The sequence below is a fragment of the Pelecanus crispus genome, chromosome 8 (genome assembly GCF_030463565.1).
Source record: "Pelecanus crispus isolate bPelCri1 chromosome 8, bPelCri1.pri, whole genome shotgun sequence".
NCBI lineage: Eukaryota > Metazoa > Chordata > Aves > Pelecaniformes > Pelecanidae > Pelecanus > Pelecanus crispus.
The window spans coordinates 14,640,223-14,664,150 of NC_134650.1; the positions used below are offsets into that span (position 1 = coordinate 14,640,223).

General features: G+C 37.0%; 1 protein-coding gene across 5 annotated transcripts in view; it reads left to right on the forward strand.

The window, feature by feature from the left end:
- Window positions 1-23,526, forward strand: part of GABRG2 (gamma-aminobutyric acid type A receptor subunit gamma2) — a 79,451-nt gene extending 55,925 nt beyond the window's left edge. The window contains exons 7-10 of one of the 5 annotated variants that reach the window (XM_075715521.1): window positions 17,470-17,622; window positions 19,699-19,904; window positions 21,753-21,776; window positions 23,251-23,526. In XM_075715521.1, the coding sequence (XP_075571636.1) occupies window positions 17,470-17,622; window positions 19,699-19,904; window positions 21,753-21,776; window positions 23,251-23,526 (659 nt within the window). Of the gene's footprint in view, window positions 1-17,469; window positions 17,623-19,698; window positions 19,905-21,752; window positions 21,777-22,529; window positions 22,548-23,250 lie in introns of all 5 variants that reach the window. The other 4 variants (XM_075715523.1, XM_075715522.1, XM_075715524.1 and 1 more) reach the window with 4 other exon arrangements.
- The last annotated feature ends 402 nt before the right edge of the window (window positions 23,527-23,928 follow it).

The window sequence follows — 23,928 nt, forward strand, 5'->3', positions numbered from 1 at the left end:
AATTTTAGAGGTAAATGGCTTGCCTAGATGTTATAGTTTTAAAGTATGGTTCCAATAAATTTTAGATGTTTACAAAATGTTGACAGTAGAAAAGTTACTCTCAAACAAGTGACCCTAAATATGGATCCAGAGCCTTCTCATGGAAATCATTCTAAGCTTTTGTGTGTAGGATTTATGATATTTTAAAAGGTTTTTAAAAGTCATGCACGTGTGACTGTAATATAGTCATGTATGTAATATATTATTTATGTAATATACATGACTTCACATCATGTATATTACATAAATAAATGGTCTTTTATTAAGCTTGGTTCATGGCAATCTGGAACTCTAGTGCTCTAAATCCTAGTAGTTACCAGCTATCTTGAGGCAGATGCATACCTTCCTGAAACATGTACATTAAAGGGAGTAACCTGCTCCAATATAGCCATTTGCTTGTACAGCAGGAGAAAAGTACAGCTTATGTGGGAGGGAATGTACTTGTGTGAGACAGCATGTACTGCTCAGAAAATAGGTAGGCAACAGATATATATTCACTGAGACAGAGAGGGCTGTTCTTCCCATGCCTTGAACAGGCCATGCAAGATAAAGAAAAATGTTTGTTCTTTTGAGCAATGTAGACCTCTGTAATAGCCAAACACAGCACATTTTTCAGATTTCCTATATTTCAGATTAGAAAACTGATTTCTTTTGAGTCACGCTCATTGTCTTAGGTCAAAGGGTACTCTTCCAACCAGGCCAAACTTAGTTTACTTTGCTATGGAGGAATGTTACAAGCCAAAATTTTGGTTAGGACATATGAAACAAGCTTAAATACATATATGCAGACATGCATAGATTAGCAAAATAGAGTATATGTTATTCAGAACAACCAAACTCTGACCATGGACTAACCATGGGTTATTTTAATTCCTGGTTTTATTTGTGACAATTAAATGCAACTCAACTCAACATATTTGTAGAAATTAAGTGCAACTATCTCAGCTTCAATTCTAGGCAGCCACATATTAACAATTAGAGGAAAACAACAAGTACGCCTTCATCCACCTTTAAAAAGACCCTAACACAATCTACATAGACCTATCACTATTGTCACTGTAAAATCTCGGGGGGGGGACGGACTCAAAACTGAAGTAACTTTATAGATTACAGGCATAGGTTGGAAGTTTCCTTGTACTTGATAGTCTAAGAAACCAGTACTTCTGTCAGGCAACTGTTTCTAAAGGTCATTTTACCATTGTCCATGTCTCAAAAAAAGTAATCATTCCATTCATAGGCAGTAACATGGCATTAGATCTAAGTAGAAAAGAAAAATTACCTATCCCATAAATGATTAGTACTGATGCTGGGAACTCTGACAGCACTTACATTTGGCTGCAGGTTCAGAAAGGTATCATACAAAATTAGCAGAAGGAGCACAGGGCTCACTTTCCTAGTACACAAATGGACCATACATTGCTACATACAGACAATGAGATTACCATGGTAATCACTATTATAATTAAAAAAAAACCCACTAAAGCTTCACAAATAGTTACAAAAAGTGTATTATTCTTCTCCCTTTCACTTTACATACGATACACATACACAGACATGTTCAAGACTCATTCAAACAGCAGCTCCTCCTGGTGTAACCAATTTACATGTTCATCTACCAATGCAGATGAATACTAAGATATGTACTGGAATTCCTACACAAGTACTAGTAAATCTTAAACAAGAAGTTAGCATTAGAACTCAGTTTAACAAGATGTGTGAACATCCTCTCTTCCTACCTGTGTATCTGGGTAAACAACACGTTTCTGAAGAACTTAATATGTCAACACGTAGAAGGGGAAGGCTGATTGGGAGGATTCTCTGCAAAATTCTGCAACCTTTTCAACACTGAAAGCCTTTATGATAAACCCATGACGCTTTAAGCAACAGAATTATCTTTTGCTATGTAATTTCATTTTACGTCAATATTCAACAGAGGAAAATAATGGAAGTTTAAAATGCACTTATGTATTGCTGCCCGCTGTGTCTGTCATTGATAAAAGAAACAGAAAATGGTGGACTGTCTCTCTCAATGGCATAATCACTACCTGGATTATGCACTTACTTACATTTTAATTAATTATCAAATGAATAATTTGATTACCCTTCAACTCCATAAGGGTATCCTGTAAGAATCAGGAGTATCAGGAAGTTCAGAATTACCATAATAATTCAAGAACCCATATCATTTACTGGTTAGCCAGATTCTGAATATGGACAAGTTTTTCAGTGGAAGGTGCAGGGATCTAATCCTAGATGACAATGTCATCTTGTGTCACCTTAAATATTCATTTTTTTGTAAGCCCCAGTGCATAAGCATTTTTATTCTTTTCCAAAATTCTGTTTTCTGAATTTTCTTATCATCTATAGGTGTCACCTTGTTTCCATGTTGTATAAAAACTTTTTCAAAGCATACAGCCTGCTTTTTTCTGGCAACCCAGAAACATGACAAGACATGAACATGACAAACCTGAATGAAGTTTATTTTTCTCTTTGCAAACATGTTTGGAAAAACGTAGAAAGTTTCAGACAATCCTTATAGCACTGATTACAGGCTCTGATTTTAAATAGAAATATTTGTGAGTTTATTTTATTTTGCTTCTTTGCATGGCCATGTCTACATTGGTACTTTTTAGTATCACCAGAAACAGAAGAATAATGATCAAACATTTTCAAGTTTACTTTTGTGTGAGAAGCCAAAGAAAAATTATTATATAAATATAAATAATAAATATTAATTACATAAAATATTATTTTTTTCTTTTTCAACCATTTCCATTAAATATTTCCATGTAAATTTAGAGCAGAATCTTCCAGATGTTGTTGAGGCACGTAGTGTGCACATGTTCCAAAGAACCTCAATGGGAGGAAAGATGGGTTGAGAGAAGAGAAATATCTGTCTTACAGTTTTACAGCTGTTCAGTGAGAGAGCTGGGACTAGACCTGAGATATCTTGCCTGCTGCTTCAGTGTCCTAATCAATAATCCACACTACTTCTTTGAGATATTTTTGGCCTATGTTTTTTCCAACAAGCCAATTTACTTTTTACTATGTATATTTGTTGGCTTCTTGTGCTCAAAGTCATATTCTGTTATTACTGAGCTGCCCTAGCTCTCTGAAGCCCATGACATTTGGTAGCTAATCACACTGACCTCTGAAGAAATTAGGGTTTGATCTGTACTACTTTTCCTCCTTGTCGTTTTGCCTTCCAGGATCTCATACCCGGGTGAGTTTTAGTCTTTTCTTGGTTATTTAGATTGGTTTCCTGGGGGTTTAAAACTAAATATTTGCTGATGAAATCTTCTAAAATATTTAAAGGAAGACAAAAATAAATGGAATTGAAGTCCCCCAAAAAAACCCTGAAAGTGCTGGAAGTTGAGCAATAAAGCGTGTTGTATTCCTCTCAGCATCCCTTGGGCTCTTTGTTTATGGTAGTGTCTTTCCAGTAATCTCCCTGTGCATTCAGTGGAAGCAAGATGCTGGTGTTTGAGTGGTACTTTCTTGTATAAATATTTGTTCTGCTGGGGGGTTCAGGCAGAATGAATCTGTGAAATCTGTAGCTCCCCTGCAGAACATTTCCTCCATGCAGTCATGCCTTCTCTCCTCTGGAGAGGAAGTAGAAGAAAACATCAAGTTTTATTGCAGCCTCAGGTTATGTAATACTGTCTCCTGGCTCTGAAAATAACTGGAAACATCAAGATCAAAGATTAAATGTACTGTATCCTCAAATTCCTCTGCTCTCAGAATGAAAGGCTTTCAGAGGAATTCCAAAATGACCTTTGCCATGCAAGACAATTTATAAAGATGTAAAAGCAAACCTGAGAAGTGGTGTTTTATGAATTGCATTAGGCCTGTGCAGTCATTCAGCAACCAGAACATGCACAAAACTTGTTGAACAGTACTAATTTCAAGGGAGTTTTCTAACACGTCTGTAAGTCTCTTGTTACTTAGACCAAAAATATTAAATACTTTCCTTTCTTCTGTTGTGACATTCACCAAATAGGCCTCTATCTAATTTTAAACCACTTCTGAAATTTTAGGAAGCCAACAGTAGAGTACATAGACAGCATGTGTGTCTCTTATTCAGCCAGTATGGGAGCAGTTGTGTCCACAGACTCATCCATTGACCACAAACAGAGCCTGGATGTCTAATATCAGGTTAGCTGAGATGAAACCATGAAGGGAATTTGTCCACCTAAGATCTGACTCTCTTTGGGAATTATCTGTCCCCTTTGATTGACCATTTGCTTTTAAATTTGTTATTTCAGGTACTTAATGGTAGCAGTTTTTAACCTAGGCCTCAAAGTGCTACCTTTACCTTCTGTCGTGGTTTAGCCCCAGCCAGCAACTAAGCACCACGCAGCCGCTTGCTCACTCCCCCTACCCCGATGGGATGGGGCAGAGAATCGGAGGAGTAAGAGTGAGAGTAAGAGTGAGAAACACTCCTGGGTTGAGATAAGAACAGTTTAATAATTGAAATAAAGTAAAATAGTAATGATAATAGTAACAGTATAATAATGATAATAATAATAATAATAATAATATACAAAGCAAGTGATGCACAATGCAATTGCTCACCACCCGCTGACCGATACCCAGACAGTTCCCCAGCAGCGATTGCTGTTCCCTGGCCAACCCCCCCCAGCTTATATACTGAGCATGACGTCATATGGTATGGAATAGCCCTTTGGTCAGTTTGGATCAACTATTCTGGCTGTGCCTCCTCCCAGATTCTTGTGCGCCTGGCAGAGCATGGGAAGCTGAAAAGTCCTTGACTAGCATAAGCAGTACTCAGTAACAACTAAAAACATCAGCGTGTTATCAACATTCTTCTCCTACTAAATCCAAAACACAGCACTATGCCTGCTACTAGGAAGAAAATTAACTCTATCCCAGCTGAAACCAGGACACTTCATTCCCATTTTTACATCTTAACATTTATCTTATTACCCCTGGAGTTGCCCACACTCCCTTTTCACATGAATCCTTTGCACAGTTGTCTAGGAAGTCCAAATATGTAGACCCATGATGCAGTATAAATGTTGTGCTTTACCACCCCTGTAAAATAAAAACAGCCACCATTTTGTGTCTTTTTCCTTGATGCAAACTACTGAAAATTGCAACATTATAAAATTCACATAGCTTTGACAATTCTTATCTCATGCCTTTTCATGATCCTGGTAGTGTGTTTGATCTAAAGTACCAGGGATGTGGTGTACTTAATGCTTTGAAGTATGGAAATAAAACAGTTATTTCCAATTCTCACTGTATGTAAGAGCAGGCAGGGTTAGATGTTGCCAGGAAGTGGGTATACCATCTGGATACCTTGAAATGAATGAAATATAATGAAACTTATTTCTTTTTTGCTCACATTGGTGGTTTCACTGTATCTCAAAATCTTTATTATTATAATGTTAATAGGTCAAATATTCAAAATTAATCAAGTCATTGCTTTAAACACACATGGAAACCTTAGCTATAGGTGCATAATTTTTTTGAAGCAGACAGCTTTTCCTTAGGTGTTCAGATAACAGCCAGACATCCAAAAGAGCCAAGGACACAAGGATGCCTGACTGTGTCAGGCACAGCAAGATTTCTAACAGAACAGCACCCCAACTGGTTGTGTTGCCTGGAAATAGTGGCGCTCTACTTTCTCATCTTACTTGACATTTCTGTCATCCTCACATTTTCTCATCTCTTTGTTCCAATTTTCTATCACAGTAAGTCAAACAGGTTATTTAGAAACCTAACCACTCCTAACCATTCAGAGATGAGATGCTGAGCTTTCATCCTGGGTTGATGCTAGGCAGGAGGGGAATGGGAAAGGGAGCAGAAGGTTCTATAATTTGCAGATTATTTACACACTGGAGCATAATGGTTCACTCACAGCAGTTGCAACCTATTACATCATGCTGCTGCCACATCTGAACGCTAATCCTGCACACTAAAAAACCTACTGTGTTTGCTAATGCCAGTGTAGTAGCTTAGCTGCCTTCAAGAACAAACAAAAAAGATCAGTTGTTTGTAATTATGTCCCAAACTAGGAAAAAAATCATATGTAAATATATAGGGTCAGTAACGTTCATTTTCCCTTCGCAATTCTAGTATTCACAGATGGAACCTTCGAAATAAACACACCTAAATTTACCTTCAATCCCTCAACACATTACCACATACTGACATTTTTCAGCAATAAAAAAATTCTTAGGGTGAATCTTGTCTCTGTGAATTCAAAGGGAAGGTGGGAGCAACAGTAATAGATTTTAATTACTGTCTAGTGTCATTACATTCTTTCCTCCTATAATTAGAAACTAATGAGAAGTGGAACACATTCTGTCAAATGAACTGAGAAAACAGCACTTCAAGTGGAATGAATGGCCAAGGACCAAACAAAATCCAGAACTGTTGGGCAGAAAGTCATGTCATACATAAAGAAATTTCATTTGCTTGGATGGCTGTAATGATTCATCTCATTTTGCAGGAGTTTCATCAGCTGGGGTTCATCATTTCACACAAACATAAACTAATTCCAATTCTCTTCTCCCTGCTCCCGCAGGAAATCAAGGTGTGTGATGTCAGACACATTCACACACAGACGTACACGTTACTCTTTAAAAACAGAAAAAAAAGAGAAAATCTCCTTTGATCCCTTGCCCTCTGCCCTGCCGTGCAATGTAGTTAGGATTCATCCTTTGGAATGTAAATTGAAAACCAGGCTTGCAGCTATCTGAATCCCAGAGATAATCTTATATAAATGGACTATAGTGTAAGCTTTGTCAAAGTCTTAATATTGTTTTACCTCATTACATAATCAAGCTATAATCACAGCTTAGAAATTGATATTTAGAATTGGGGTGAAATCAGTTAGTACAGTTGCTGTGCTGTATCAGCAATGATGATGAATTGCCCCATTCTTTATGTAATGCCCAGACAGGGCAAGTGCCAACAGTCAGGCAGAGAATGGCATTGCTTCCAAGTGCTTCAAGTCTGTTGCAAGCAAATATCTACAATGCCATGGCAGATTTTCTTTCTTTGCCCTAAGGGCTAAACATTCACTGTATTTTATTTCACATCATGACTTCCCTATGACACAATAGTGGTATTTTGCTGCTAAACCTCAGAAGGAAAGAGATTGTCGAGCACTTTTGAAAAGGAAGAGACTTTATTTTTTGAGACTGTCTGGCCCTTATGCAGTCGAAAAATGAGTCAAAGGAAGAACAAAAAATGGTGAAGGACAGAAACCATGAAAAGGGCATTGGCAAAGGATGAGCTAATGAGAAGGTCTCATGGTCAGATATCTAGGGGACAGTGTTCTTTCTGATTTTGCCATTTCCCCAGACTTTTCATTTCTGGCTGTGGACACCAATAAACCTCATAAATATCAGCTTTTGATCAGCGCTGTGATCAATTTTCTGTCCTGTCTTTACGAAAATTCACTCATGTGCCCAGTGATCAAATACTTCAGCTGAAATAATTTTCCTGTGATATATGTAAAAACATATTGCACTGGAGGAGCTAGTATCATCTCTTCATGTGATAAATGACCAATTTTACAAGTACTGTTTCATTAGTACTGAACTAGGTAGACTTAAGTACTTTCTGATCTGTTGGAAGAAGAAAAAAATATGAAAAACAGGTCATGATGTTTTATACAAAAGAATAATTTGAATAGGTTAAATCTGAATCCTCACAGAAAATTGTGTGTTTAGAAAAAATATTGTCTTCCTTATACCACCATAACAGTGCAACACATCTCGCTGAACCGCATTTTCAGGCTGACTCAGTACCCTCACCAAGACAGTAAATGCCATCAGAATTCCCAGTATAGACCATATCAAAGCAAGAAATGAGATGGGGACAAAAGCCAAATGAAGATGCATCAGGACAAATACACCAATCTTAAACTATTTACATGATTTTTCATCCCAGATTAGAGCTGCACTGTACAACGTAGTCCACAGTGTGACACTGGCCCCATTTAGGAGAAAGAGGTCTGACTCCGGTCTCCCATTCTCCCCTTTTCCAGCCTTTTCTGGGGGCAGTAATCTGCATCCAGACACTGATGAGCAGAGCATACACCAAAGCTCTGGTACAACCACCTGTTTTGACACGAAAGAGAAAAGGCTTTGTCCATATTTTACCATTCTTTTCTTTAGAAGCATAGAATCATAGAATGTTTTGGGTTGGAAGGGACTTTTAGAGGTCATCTAGCCCAACTCTCCTGCAGTGAGCAGGGACAGCTTTAACTGGATCAGGTTGCTCAGAGCCCCATCCAACCTGACCTTGAATGTTTCTAGGGATGGGGCCTCCACTACCTCTCTGGGCAACCCGTTCCAGTGCTTCACCACCCTAACTGTAAAAAATTTCTTCCTTATATCCAGTCTAAATCTACCCTCCTTTAGTTTAAAAACATTACTCCTTGTCCTGTCACAACAGGCCTTGCTAAAAAGATTCTCCCCATCCTTCCTATAGGCCCCCTTTAAGTACTGAAAGGCAGCAATAAGGTCTCCTCGCAGCTGCGTCTTCTCCGGGCTGAACAACCCCAACTCCCTCAGCCTGGCCTCGTAGGAGAGGTGCTTCAGCCCTCGGATCATTTTTGTGGCCCTCTTCTGGACCTGCGCCAACAGGTCCATGTCCTTCTTGTGCTGAGGGCCCCAGAGCTGGACGCAGTACTCCAGGTGAGGTCTCACCAAAGCAGAGTAGAGGGGCAGAATCCCCTCCCTCGACCTGCTGGCCACGCTTCTTTTGATGCAGCCCAGGGTATGGTTGGCTTTCTGGGCTGCAAGCGCACATTGTTGGCTCATGTCCAGCCTTTCATCCACCAGTACCCCAAGTCCTTCTCCATGGGGCTGCTCCCAATCCCTTCATCCCCCAGCCTGTACTGATATTGGGGGTTGCCCCGCCCCAGGTGCAGGACCTTGCGCTTGGCCTTGTTGAACCTCATGAGGGTCACACAGGCGCACCTCTCCAGCTTCTCCAGGTCCCTTTGGATGACATCTCGTCCTCCTGGTGTGTCAACTGCACCACTCAGCTTGGTGTCATCTGTAAACTTGCTGAGGGTGCACTCGATCCCACTGTCTATGTCATTGATGAAGATATTAAACAGCACTGGTCCCAGTCCCTGAGGGACGACACTTGTCACTGGTCTCCATGTGGACATCGACCCATTGACCATGACCCTGTGGATGTGACAATCCAGCCAATTCCTTATCCATCGAACAGTGCACCCACCAAATCCATATCTCCCCAATTTAGAGAGAAGGATGTTGTGGGGGACTGTGTTGAAGGCTTTACAGAAGTCCAGATAGATGACATCCATTGCTTTTCCCTTGTCCACTGATGCAGTCACTCCTTCATAGAAAGCCACTAGGTTGGTCAGGCAGGACTGCCCTTGGTGAATCTGTGCTGGCTGCCTCGAATCACCTCCCTGTCCTCCATGTGCTTGAGCGTAGCTTCTAGGAGGATCTGTTCCATGATCTTGCCAGGCACAGAGGTGAGGCTGACAGGTCGGTAGTTCCCAGGGTCCTCCTTTCTTCCTTTTTTAAAAATGCATCTAGTTATTATTTATTATCACAGAATATCTGTATGAAAGTGGCACCAAGCCAGACTCTTCTTTAAAGAAGAAGGATGCATTTAGGATCCTTTTGGTCCCATTTGCTGTTATTTTTAGAGTCAGTACTGGTCCAGTATGTTGGCATTTTAAGAGCTAGAGAGAATTAGAAGGTCATCTGGATTTGGTAGGATTTGGGTATGAAGCTCCAGCCCAAAAATGTAAGGCAATGAACTAATACACAGCAAGATGCAATAATGCCAGGTCTAGAAAAATAACAGATGTTTTTCACATGTTCTGGAAATCTGAATATTGCAGACATAGCCAATAAACACTTTGGGTCTGGGATCAACTTGTTTTATGTGTAGGTACATCATGGAAAAAAAAGGTCAATGATTAAAACCTTTCAGTTGTCTTAAAAAAATTTAGATATTTTTGAAAACTTTTTTTTTTCCAAATTCATCATGAGTATCTTTTTTTTTTTTTAAATATGATTAATTCAGAGTAAGAGTTTACTTAGAGTATTGACAACAATGAAGTTACAACAAAGTTCCTACCTTAAAGGAAGTATTTATAGAAATCATATGTTACTATTTTAATGGTATTTCCATGTACCATGACTAAAATGAAGACAACATCTCTTTTCCATTAAACTACCATTTAGCTATTCATTCTTTAAAAAAAACAAACAACAGTTCTAGCTGTGATCTCTGCCTAACAGAAAATGAGACTGTTGTCCATGTTAACAGTAAAAGAGAGAGAGAACAAGGATGTATCTATTAGTTATTTATGAGGAAAAGAAAATAAATTCTGCTGCCACAGTTGTTCTTCATTAATAATTTATGCAGTTTATACTCATTACTTGTAGCACAAAGGTGATGCTACTTTGGTAATATTTCTATCACACAAGAGTTGGTTTAGTTCTTACAAGTGCTCCTCTATTAACAGAGCCATAGAATTCAGTTATGCCGTTTGAGCGTTTGTATAAACACTCAATGGGGAGAATAATTAGAAATTTTTAAGATTCAGTTTTTCACTGGCAGACTTGCAATTGTTTCTCATTTCTATTCTGAGGTGACAGTGCCCTCCTGTGGCACCATTTTTTTTAATTGGCTTTTTGCCTATTTATACTCCATCCAGAAGGATGAACTGGATAGGGTTTCCCATATATAAACAAGTCATTTATTTATGTACTTCTTCATATGAGTTAATTTTGAGAAAAGGTTCCATTTCTATCTATATTTTCATATGGTTCTCTAGACAAATCTTTTAAAAGTTCTTGCTCTTTTCTGTATGGTTTCTGCGTAAAATTAGGAGAGAAAAACCCATTGGAAATCTGGACAGCTGGTGCATGTCTGGGTCTGTACGAACCATGTGGCTGCTATTGGCTGCACTAACAAAAATGTGCCTATTAGTTACCATATAAACAGTGACCTACATTAATCCTAGTTCTAGTCATTTGATCAATCCTTAAAGAACAAATGATGGCCTGAAATTTTGGGAGAGTTTGGCTCATACATTACTTATCTCTTGCCTTTTTTTTTCTTGGCACTTTCACAAATCCATCTAGTAGAGGAAAACTTCAAGTTTTAAAAAAATATAATAAAAATACTTGGTAGCATTTTTCTGCCAATTATTGATTAATCATCAATATTCTGTAGAATTTATTTTCTCCACAGATTTTTACATTTTAGGCATAAAAACCACAAAATTATAAACATTATCAGAATTACTAAAACACACATTGATTTTCATACTACTAAACACTGGCAAAAATATTGAAGGTAACCAAATACTCAAGGAAAATCCTGTTCAGATCCTGGGATAGAACACATCCAGTTCCTGGGGGAGAAGAGCTCCACAATGAAGCTTCCATACACCATGGAGTCAGCATGAGGTGAGGAGCTCATGTGCTGTATCTTCCAGCACACGAAGAAATTCTGGACTTTTTAGGTAGTGAACTGCATAACGGAACAAATAAAGTTTGAGAAGAACAGCACCACCTCTACCATCCATCTGTTTTTTCTGTGCCCTTCAGAGTGGCGCATAGCTTTGTAAGAAATATAGATAGCATGGGGCTAGTCAAAATAAAGTCTTCTTATAAAATCTCAAAAAACTTCTTATGTCTACAGATACATGTCTATACACATATTGGTTGTTTTCCAAAACTTTTGACTGGGCTATGACAGGTTTTCATAGAAATGCCAACATGTAAAAAGGCCAGCTCTTCTCCTAACTGAATTTCCATGTTCAAAACTCCATATATTTAACAGAAATGAAACACTGATTTTTCTCCACTCCAAAACTATCTATGAGAATGAACTGAAATGACACATACAAATAACTTCACCAGGTGGCCAACACATAATTTTTGAAGCTCTTCTGCAGTTCTTTTAACAATGTAAATCTAGCAGTGTTTTAAACAACAGAAAACAGAATCTTATAATAGAGAGAGACAATCTCAGCTGTAAGTGTTGTTACCTGAACTATAATTAAGACACCAATTTCCTGTGATGTTAGAAAGCTGTTCTTTTCTCTAGCATTTGTACTAGCTTCCAAATCACTTCTGAGTGCAAATTAGAGGCTTGTTTCCCCAGTACCTTACACTTTACACAGTCACTTAAACATGCATAAAGAGAGTACTAATGGGTATAATTTCCCATTCACTTCGCACAGGTATAAATGATTCCACAACCAGGAAGCAATGAAGGATCACACCCACTGTGCTGATTAAATCAGTTAAGTGCAGTGTACATTCCCCCTGGCTATGCTTCCTGGCACGACTAATTTCTTCTATTGAACCTTTGGGACTTAGGCCAGGATGTACGCACAGATGTTTCCTCAAATCAGGAATTCACTTCCCCTACTGTCTAACAGAGACTGAATCCTGGTATTCAAATTTCTATATCACACAAGCGTATGGTAGGAGGAGCTTCCCAATTTCCAAAGTTTGCATAGACTGCTTTGAGTCTGTGTAAATTAGGATGGCACAGGACTGTTAGAAATAAAACCTTTTGTAACGGCTTACTACAGTCATGATCACTGGATACTGACGGTATGCATCTCCTTTTCAAAATATCTCCTACTGTAAAAGTGACTTAAGGCCTATGCACTTTCTCTGTGTGCAGCAGGGATCATTGCCACCAAGAGAAATTCTTCAATTTCCCATTCAGAGTAGCAGTATGAAGATGCTGTGGCTCAAGTCAGCACCCTGCCTTGTGTCCCATGATCTTTCAAACATAATTGGCAGAAATATGCATTTAGTAGAAAACATGATACCAGTATTTATTTGTACGTGAGGATAAACATGACCTGGATAGCATTTTCCTGAGGGACTGCATTCTGGTTTAAACATATGTCACTGAAGAAACTGATTATCATATCTTCAGATGAAGAAAACTATGTCTATTTATGTATATATACAAACATAGATGAATACAGAGGAATAGGAGAAATACATATATTCATACAGAGAGAGAGAGAGATGAGGTCTAAATATATTAAGGATGATTCATTATACTCTTCAATGTAATAAGATTATTTTTTCTAGGGAAATGCTGTATTTCTTTAAAAATTGAAAATTATCCAGGTATTATTTTCTAGACATGTCTAATAGTTATACATACCTTAGAATGATCAGGAGGACTGTAAGGTCTCTGGTGAAAGGTTAAGTAATCCAAAATCTTCTAATTAGAGTGCCAAATGTTAACTACTTAAGTATGCCATCTTACAAAGATACTGCCAGGTTGCATTATCATTCCTTTCTAGAAAAATCCAAAAGTATATTAGCCCTCCGAACAGCAGTCTGGGAACCTGACAAGCTTTCTTGCTGTAGTAGACAATATTCGATAAACAAGAGCCAGAGCTCAAGGAAAGAGGATGAAGTAATAATGAAAAGATTAACAATTTGCCAAGTGAGGGCTAATGAATGACATTGTGCTAAGGATCAAGTCTGGCCATTTTTTACTAAAATAATGTCTTAGTTTGACAGCTTCATGCGGGCATCACACCAGGAGCGAAAAATCACCTCAGGCACAGAGATAATCTGAAAATAACAGAGAGTATTTAAGCTGGTCCCAGCAGAAGAGCAGAGAAGTCCATGAATAGAGTCAGAAAAAACAAATGGGCATAAAGACAGGGCTGGGGCAAGATTCCATCATGAAAGGCGTGATTAAAGCAAAGTACTGCCAAGTCCATATTCCACAGAGGACTTAATGCATTTATGTTTTGGATGTACGTGTTATGGCAACAGATACTAGTTCCTAAATTGCACATCTTTGGTCTTGCATTGATTTGTATGCTCAGAGTACTTTTCTTATTCAAAATCTCAGAAGGCCTGCTGTTACATCATTCCACCATCATTTACGTAAACTAGGCAATACCAGCAAGATGCTTCTCTGGAGCATCCCACCACTTAGTCCTGTTTTCCTTAATGCTTTATTTACAATTGTTCACATTATTACTTCAGGGCTAGAAGAGATATTCAATACGTTACAGAATTATTGACTTGTCTTGTGTTGGCATTTCCTAGCTTATATTTGGTATTCTCACTCTTACCTTGAAAAAAATCATCAGTACCTCCCACTTCCCAAAATCCCAACCAAGCAAAGTGAGAAATAAACAAAACACCTCTCTGTGGTATAATACTATTCCTTTCTTTAGTAAGATTCTCTGAAATAGTGGAATTTACTCCACAACACAACAGTGTCTGCAGCACCAACAGGCTTTCAGATTAGAAAGTAACATGTAATTTAAAAGAATTTATGCATCCTTGAATGATTCTTCAGACTGGTCAACTCCACCACTGCCTAGCAAGCTATTTTTACTTCGTCTGATTTAACTTCTCCATTAGTAGAAACCTTAAAGCCCATATAAAGTATATATGGTCTCTTATTTCCTTGAGCTTTCAGTAAAATGTTTCCAATTCTACAAGGCATGAGGAATAAGATCTGCCAGAATAATTCTGTGGACTTTGTCTATACATATCAGGAGCTGATACAGTGTTTCTTATGGATATCATTCTGCAGTGTTTTGGATCTTTTTACACGTATATCCATGAGGAAAGAAAGTCTTTGCATAAATGAAGGTGCAATAACATTTGTGAGGGTTGAAGAAAATCTAGAAAAATTACATTACTTTTTAACTTTTCGGAACGTTAGTAGAGATATGCTATTTCTAAACAATTGGTTAAGAAGTCCAGTATTTAAAAAAAAAAGCAGAGGGAATTGTGTTCAATTAGGTATAAAACACTTCTCCAGTTTGTGTAGCAAATGCTCTGTGACAGGACACTGCTTTTGCTCTATGGAAGTGGATTGTCCTCTGAAGTGCATCTTTGAGACGACAGAATTCAAAGTAATGTTTCATTGCTGCTGAATGTACTGAGGCCTTTATGAGTTAGTTAATACTTTAAAAGCTCTTATGCATTATATTTTGAACAAAAAATATTTTTATTTTAAAATAACACATAAAATATCGTAAAAATATTATTGTAATAACCTACTGTATAAAAACCACTCCTTGCAGTAAGGGAAAAATCCAAACAAGTCTCCATGGAGACCAGATGGTCACCACCAAGCTTTCTAGAAAAAAACACGATAAAACAATGTATGTGGAAATGGTCTATAAAATTGAAGGACTGAGGCTACTCTCCCTATATACATATGTACATATGTTATCCACACCACCATTTGGCTTGCTTTGCATACACTGTTATTAAACAAGGACAATGCATGAAGTCTTTGCAGTATGCCTTAGTCTAGGTCATCTGGATTTATCTGTCTGTTTTCTCAGCACAGGTGCTGAGTTTTGGATTTGACTCTGATACCTCTAAGAAAGTGCTGGCTTGTGTACTAGATTCTGATATTTTCTGTTCTTTTGAATAAAAGACCCTACAAGGCAAGAGTGCTAGAACTACCAAAACAGTTGGGCAAAAAGAGCTGTCCAAGTACAGGACAAAAAATATGGAGAAAATTGTTACCTAGGATATGATATATCTGTTCAGCTACTCCAAAAGAGTATATAGCAGTTGCAGCTTCAGAAAAAGAAGCAATAACAGAAAGAAAACATCTGATTTTTTAATTTAAATTCTGAGCTAATCTTTTATACCTTTTTATGTTCTCATCTAGGTTCAGGATTATATTTCACCTCTTTCTTCTGGCAATTTTTTTCCTCATTTTCCTCATTCCTCATTTTTTCCTCATTCCTCATTTCCTCATTCCTCATTTCCTCATTTTTTCCTCATTAAACACTGAGCATGAAAATCTTACGAGCCTTCTTAAAACTGTTTGCATGGAAGTAATACAGCTACTGCTTAAAGTAATCTCTACCATAGTATAGCATCAAAAAAAAAACCCCAATTTTGAAATACCAATGCTATTAACAGCGTATATGAAGGTGAATGAATAAAAAAGTTAATTCCAAAAATTGACAAAATAATCACTTCTCAGGAAGATAATACATGATCCAGAGAGATGAAGAATGAGTCATACCATAATTTTATGGCTTCAGTTTTACAGTGTTCCTGATCAGTGGTGGTTTTTTGTTTTGGTTTCTTTTGTTATGTGAAGGACATACACATATAACACAAACTTATCTTTGAATTAAAGGGATAATCAAACTGTAGTTATTAAAATTGGTTGCTCATATTCAGCCATATCTCCTTGTGAAACACACATATATAATTTGTTTTTTAAGTTTTTGGTTTAATTATAACATAATATAATTAAATTAAAATCAGTTAATCCCTGAGATATGGACATTCACATTGAAAAAATTAATATAACAAAAAAGCACCAGCTGAAAAATTATCTCTGAAGTTTCTTCTGTGACCAGGTTCAAAGGGATTATTCTGGGGGAAATTAAAATTTTAATTATGCCTAAAACCAGAGAACTCAATGTTAACTAAAGGTACTGATCTAAGCAGAATACACATTAGCTACAGAGTCGCTTCGGTAATGCTGAAAAACTATCCCACTCTAAATTTTCAAATCCTATTCTGTTTCAGTTTGAGACTTCTCTGGACTGCATTTCACTGAATTGCAATGAAGTCTTTTGTAGCCTGGGGTTCTGTAGTTCTTTTGCAATCAAGATTTCCCAGGAGTGCTGTAATCTGAAGTAAAGATGAGAACTAGTGTTTTTTCAGTTTAGAAAAAACACATCAAAAACTGAAGCTTTGCTGTATTCCTGAATTCAGATGGAATTTACTTAATAGTTTGAGAGAAGAAAAAAACTGGAAAAAGAATCACAAAACTATTGAATGGGAATGATGTTTTATGCACACCACAGTAACATATAGCCTGGCTTTTTTGGGCACTTAGGAGATGTGGGTTCAAATCCTTTTAGAGGAGATAATACTACAGAAGATCTGCAAGCACATACAAAATTAATTATTGACACAGCCTAGCCCTGAAGAATAGTTGAGAATGTGAATAATTTAGAAAGTACATCTGAAAGCATGCATTATTTGAGAGCAGAGCTGAGAGCATGCTAACAGGGACAGCATGGTGACTTGGAGGTTTGCTGGACCACCACCACTCAGTTGCTGTAAAAGGACTATACCAGGCATTTGCAAGTTATGAGGAATGACTTGGGTAGAAAGAAGCCTGATGTGCTATGCAAGGGAGGTTAGCCTTGAAATGTTAAAGTACAAGTTACCCAAGTGAACCTGCAAGACTGTTTACTTTCGTAGTGTGGAAAATCCACCAGTTCTTGAGCTATACCAGTGTTGAAGAAGAGGTATACATGTATTTTCTGACAGTGTATCTGGTGAATCAGTTTAATATATATAACCCAGACACAGAATAGAAAAACCCTAGCTATTTTATAGAAATTCTATGTTGGGTTTTTAACATATTATTCTATCTCAGTATGCTTTTATTTTACAGGAGACTATGTAGTCATGTCTGTTTACTTTAACCTGAGCAGGAGAATGGGTTATTTCACTATTCAGACCTACATTCCCTGCACACTGATTGTTGTGTTGTCCTGGGTCTCTTTCTGGATTAATAAGGATGCAGTTCCAGCCAGAACATCACTGGGTGAGTTGTTTTTATTTCCTGCTTTTATTCAAGCATTATGATGTTTAATTGACACCTCTGCAGATCACCAGTTTGTAAGAGGAGAGAAAATTCCACATGAGCTCTCCTCAATTAGAGGGATATAGTCATTTCCAATGAATAACACAGCCTCAACCATATTTGCATCTCTTCCTTTTTACCATGTCAGATCTGCACTCTGAGTATTGTAGATTACCTACAATAAAAACTTTTGCATCTTTTCTGATGACAGCAGTGGTTTTTATAAATGTCAAGAGGATGGGGCACCTTGCTGAATTAGAGGCAGAGACGCATTAGTTTTATTTCCTCTACTTCCATATCACGGTGACTAGCAGTACAAATGAAATAAATACTGAGAAGGAATCAATCTTTCTGGCTGTCTGTGTGATGTAGTGGTAAAAAGGGGAGAATGTAGTACCCTGACTTCTACTCTAGGGACCAACAATCAAATGTAGCCTTCAGGCCACAAAATCAACTGAATTTGGTGACATCTAAAATCCTATACATGAAAATGTGACATGCAATTAATCAGAATTAGCAATTTCTACACATTTAGCAACTGTTCCACAAATAAACTAAAATAGAGACCAAATTAACCTTGCTTGTGCAAAGCAGCTATAGCTGCAAGAATTATCAAAGTAGAAATGTTCAGCTAGAGAAAGTTAAACACATTTTCTACTTCTGCATTAAATCCACACAAATGAGAATAATTTTAGTTTTTCCTTCTGCGTTTTCATTTCCTCACAGAACTAAAGCGCAGAGCACTGGAGTGCAAAATGAGGGACAACATTTTCATTCCAGAACTCCCTTGAAAGAAACATAGGAATAAAGGAACAGTGGCTCCCATGACAGAAACTATTAAGTGTTTTATTGCCTTTTTCACATCCTCTCTAAAAAGATATTATAAAATCTGCTTTAAAGAAGTATAAAATTAGTAAAGGCATTCAGCTGTTATTTTAAATTTTACTTAGATATACAAAACAGACTGGTCCCTCTGTTAAGAATTAGTCTATTTGTACCACTGAGGAGGTAAAAACATTGGTATGAAATTTGCCATATAAAATGTGATGGATTTTAACTGTTCTGATGCATTTTTAATGTTCTTCACATCATAGTACAGGCAATAATGTTCTGAAAGGAGAAGGGATGGTAAGGCAAGACACAGTACTTCTCAGTTATAGACTACAGTCACTTATGAAGGCCAGAAGAGATACTGCTTTCGCACAGAGAGAAACCTGACCTTGCAGTGTAACAATTGTAAGGAGCCCTGAGAGACTCTCCCTTCCAGCTTTATATGCAAGAAATCATTTAAATAATGAGCAGCAGATAATTTGTGTGGGGCTAGCAACCTTTGCATATAACTAGAATGCATTTAGGCAAGAGAAAAGAAAGGGCTTTATTTCTTTATGTAGCACACATACAAATCTACACACATTTTGTCCTGATGTTCCTGCTGGATTACATGCTTTCTTAAGAATTTTCATGAATTTCTATCTCATATAATAGCTGCAAGTGTGTCTCTTACCGACACTGGTGTCATTCATTACCCTGCAACTACAAATAAGCAAAACTTATCCCAACAGCACAAAAAGTTTGAGACTGGTCTTGAGGTTACTTTGAAGAATGGAGTAACGCAATTTTTGTTCCCCACCATGATTTTCTCACTCTGACACAAGTTCTCTTCTCTCTGGCTCTGTTCAAGAGTTTAGGCACACAAACCTTAAAATTAAATTTCCCAATTAAAAATAAATAAAGGCCCTCTAGAAGTAAACTACAAAACTAAAAAACTAAATCAAATTTCTTAGAATCAGAATACATCTAACCAAAGTATTCTGCAGAGCAGCACTTGCAGTGACCATGCAAAAATGTTTCATACCTCATGTTAATCCTCAAAGCTCTCACTGAATCCACATTTTACCACTGGGATGTGCTGTTTAATATCTTTGCTATATGTTTGAATTCCAGGTATACTTCAAAACCAGTCAGAGAGAGATAACTGCAAAAGCAGTTTGTTACTTGAAGTAATAATATCTCTGTTGCTTTCTGTCTATCTACCAGGTATTACAACTGTCCTGACAATGACCACCCTAAGTACAATTGCTCGTAAATCTCTTCCCAAAGTCTCCTATGTGACAGCAATGGATCTTTTTGTGTCAGTCTGCTTCATTTTTGTTTTCTCTGCACTGGTGGAATATGGGACTTTGCACTACTTTGTCAGCAACAGAAAGCCAAGCAAGGATAAAGACAAAAAGAAGAAAAATCCGGTATGTATCTTTTTACCAGCAAGGTCTAAAATTCAGTTAGGTTTTCTGAGAGAGCATTTAAATTCCTCTTTATGCTCGTACTTCCTTTTCAGACTTTGCTATTACATATATACTCTTGCTTTGTATTAATAGGAATGCAAACACTCACCTTGAGAATGAAAAGCTCATATATTATGGCTGTCTGGATGCCAGAGAAACTAATTTCCTAGAATAAGGATCCTTTTAACCAAAGTGTTCTGCAAATCACAACTATCACCAAAACCATTATTTATGTTATAGATAGAGCTCTTGCTGTGATCTTTATGGAAGAACTGTCAGTTTCTCTGTCTTAGCTTTAGCAATATTCTCTGCCATTAACTTATGTCTGTATTATTGACATGACTGTTTTTCTTATTATCAGGACTACAGTTAAACTTTTATATTCAAACTATGGAGTATGCTTTTTCTAATTTCCCCTTAAGCATCTGTTTCCTTTTCATTGTTTCCTTATCTACTTTTTCTTGTATTTCTTACCTCCTTTATCTACTTCTCTCCCTTAGAAAGTGATTTGGCTAGCAGTTAACAATGTTACTTATGGATGCATGCTACACAATAATAAAAAAATGTATATAATAGCCACAATAACAAAATCCTGGAAATACCCTCAGTAGGTGTTTGGGGTTTTGCCCAGACAGGAAAAAAATTGTTTTCGTTTCTCCTTGCCTTTTGCTACTGAGCTGAAAAGTCTGTTGTCTAGAATATCTGAGATGAAAAGAATTAGTGTAAAATCCTAGAGGGAAAAGTAGCCTAATCCCCTACAGAACCCACAAATATACCTGTGAGAAATGTGAAGAACAAGTGTTTTACATTAATAGATAGTATTTTCAAATCCATTTCAGGCATCTAGGAAACAATGAAGTCACTTGGATTTGCTCTGCTAAAATTTTCAAGGACTTTTGAAGATATTCTCTTTTAGTTAGAACATACAGAACAAAAAGAATATAGAAAAAATAGTAATTACAGAACCTTTTGTTACACATTATTGCTATAACTTCAACTTCAAAAGCTGTTGAGTAGACTCTAAAAAAAAAAAAAAAAAAAAAAGAGAGTAAAAGAGTACTCTGTAGTGGATAAACAGCCAGAAAAACTTCTCTAAGACTATAGAGGAAGAATTCTCACCTAACTTTAGGTGTCCTAAAGCTGGATTTGATCATAGGCCTCTCTTGGTCAAAAGAAAGAAAGAGGCACTTCCAGAGGGTAATGCGTTCTGGCTTGTCTTAGGCTGAAATAAAAGGCTGTCTGTGTGCTTTTCACAGGTAGTTGAAGGAGTAAATATTAACTGTCTCAGATTTACTTGTCTCACTTAAAGATGTCCATATAAGGGCAGATTACTTGTTCTTTACATTACTAATCTGTGAGCATTTGGGGACAAACAGAACTATAAATGATTGCCTGGACCCTAATCGCAGAGTCTAAAAAACTTAAAAGTTCAGGACCCAGTCTGCAGGTAAAAAGAAGTTTTTCTAAAACCTGTTTTTATAAACTGTATCTCTGTCAAAACATTTCAACATAAAAGATTGGAATCCCCTGGGAATATAAAAATATCTAAATGGCGTTTGATGTCTTATGTCTTTGGCCCAGATGTAGTTACAAGACAGTGACAAGTCAAAAATGTGGGGGTTTTATATTACAGATACTTGTTTAAATTGCTATTATCCCAACCTTTCTATAAATTTAGTTCTTTTTGACTTACTATGTTTTAGAAACATATTTTTAATTTACATTATTTTTGTCTCTTTCTTTCTTTCCTTTCTTTCTTTAATTTAAAACAAAACCCTCTGATTCTCTTTTCTGTCTACAAAATGAAAGCTTCTTCGGATGTTTTCCTTCAAGGTATAATGTTTTTTGGAATGGAAATTCACTGCATGCCACTGCTGAATTTAACTATTAGAGCTTATATGAGAGTGGTGTTTTGTTGGGTTTTTTTTTTTTTTTAATGAGACATCTAAGCATTCTACTCAAGGTAACTTCCTAATTAAGTAGAATGGTTACATATTTCTAAACAATTTGTAGAGTTGATTCAGCAGCCCAAATACTGATTCACTATAGTTCTGAACTTACCTAAGTTCAAGAGTGACCAACATTATTGGATCGCATGAATTAAGAAAGTTTAATGTTAAAACATTTCTGCTCCTCTCTTTCTTAATTTGCCATGGGATCCAATAGCACAAGCTACACTAGAAACCTGCAATACACCCTTTTAGAACTCAACTCTGACCCCACCTTTTTAACCTTTGTGATTTCACTCCAAATTATAAAACCAAATCTGTTCTGATGTTGACCTGAACAAAATTCAATGGTCATCAATTACTCGAATGCTGTTCTTTATGCAAAAAAGTCAGAGTTTTGAAAGGGTTTAAGATGCATATATATTTTTAATGCTGTCAGTGGATCAACACAATTAGCAAATTAGCAAATATATCTAGCTATGTTCCACATCTAAACCTTATCTTCATTCAGAAATGCAGAGATTTTGTCAAAAAAAAACCCACAAAAAAAATCCAAGGGAAAAAAGAAACCACATAAAAGCCAAGAAATTTACATACTTATGGAATGGAATTGTTATTTTACCCCAATAACTATCAGCAGGAAATTTCAATGCCTGTCATCCTAGTGTTCACCAAGTGCTCAAATGCAGTTCAAATACTTAATTTGGTCAATTAATTCCATATATATATGTGTATATATATGTACAGCTACTATATAAAATTTGGAACATGTTGAACCTTCTAGCTGGTGAAAATTAGTAGATGGTGAACTGCATATATTCAAACAGTTGGAGAGTCTTACCGAGATTCTCCTAACCTTATTCAAAGGACCCAGTTTTTGCCTATTGTCCTGTATATGTTTGCTCCTGTCTCAACACAAACCAGCCCTATATTAAAATCCTGCATTTCCAATTTATTATTCAGTTCCTTCCATGTGCAATACACAAATTGCCTTCAGATATCAAGCAGCTATGTAAAATATAAAACACAAAAGAAATTCACGATACCATCAATTACATTCCTGAGTGTTTCCTTTAACCTCTAATGTTTATTTAGTTTGGCTTTAAAGCTAATTGTCCACAGATGTTCACTTTGTATTGATTTGTGCTACATTCCTGTAAAGTTAAAGCATATGATGCAATTGATTTTAATAAGTTCAAGGTAATTTTAGCATTACAACTCCTCAGCAATTTCCTATGTACCCCACGCAGAACCATCATTCACATGTTGACCGTTAGTCTCTATCTTCCTGTTTGTCTGGTGATAATAACAGAGTCTCTTCCACCTGCTCTTTTTGTTTTCTTGCCACTCCACCTTAGGCACCTACAATTGACATCCGGCCTCGGTCAGCTACTATTCAAATGAACAATGCTACACACCTCCAAGAAAGGGATGAAGAATATGGGTATGAGTGTCTTGATGGCAAGGACTGTGCCAGTTTTTTTTGCTGCTTTGAGGATTGTCGAACAGGAGCATGGAGACATGGAAGAATACATATCCGCATTGCCAAAATGGACTCCTATGCCCGCATCTTCTTCCCAACTGCCTTCTGTTTGTTTAACCTGGTGTATTGGGTATCATATCTTTACCTTTAAAAGCAGAAGGAAATCAGTGATATGAGCCTTACTCACTGAATTTCTTAGAGAGATGGTTTCCTAAGTCCACTTGAAGTATTTACGATGCGCTTTATAGTGGTCTGAATTCTTTAGTGCCATAACCCGGTAAATATCAGTCATATCATTTCTCAAAAAATTACCATCAGGTTACTGTGAATTAAATGTCCATTCAACATGCTGAAATAATTTGAAATAAAAATCATAGAAACAGGTAATATACAGCTGTACCTGCTGGAATAGAGAGAAACAGAGCAGACAGGTCAAGGGTAGCATAGCAACATCACTTAATAGTTGGTACTGCTATTTCAAACAAGAGTGAGAGAGGGGAGAATTCCCAGGTAAAGTGCTGTACAGTTTGTTAACATTGGCTATAATTATGCT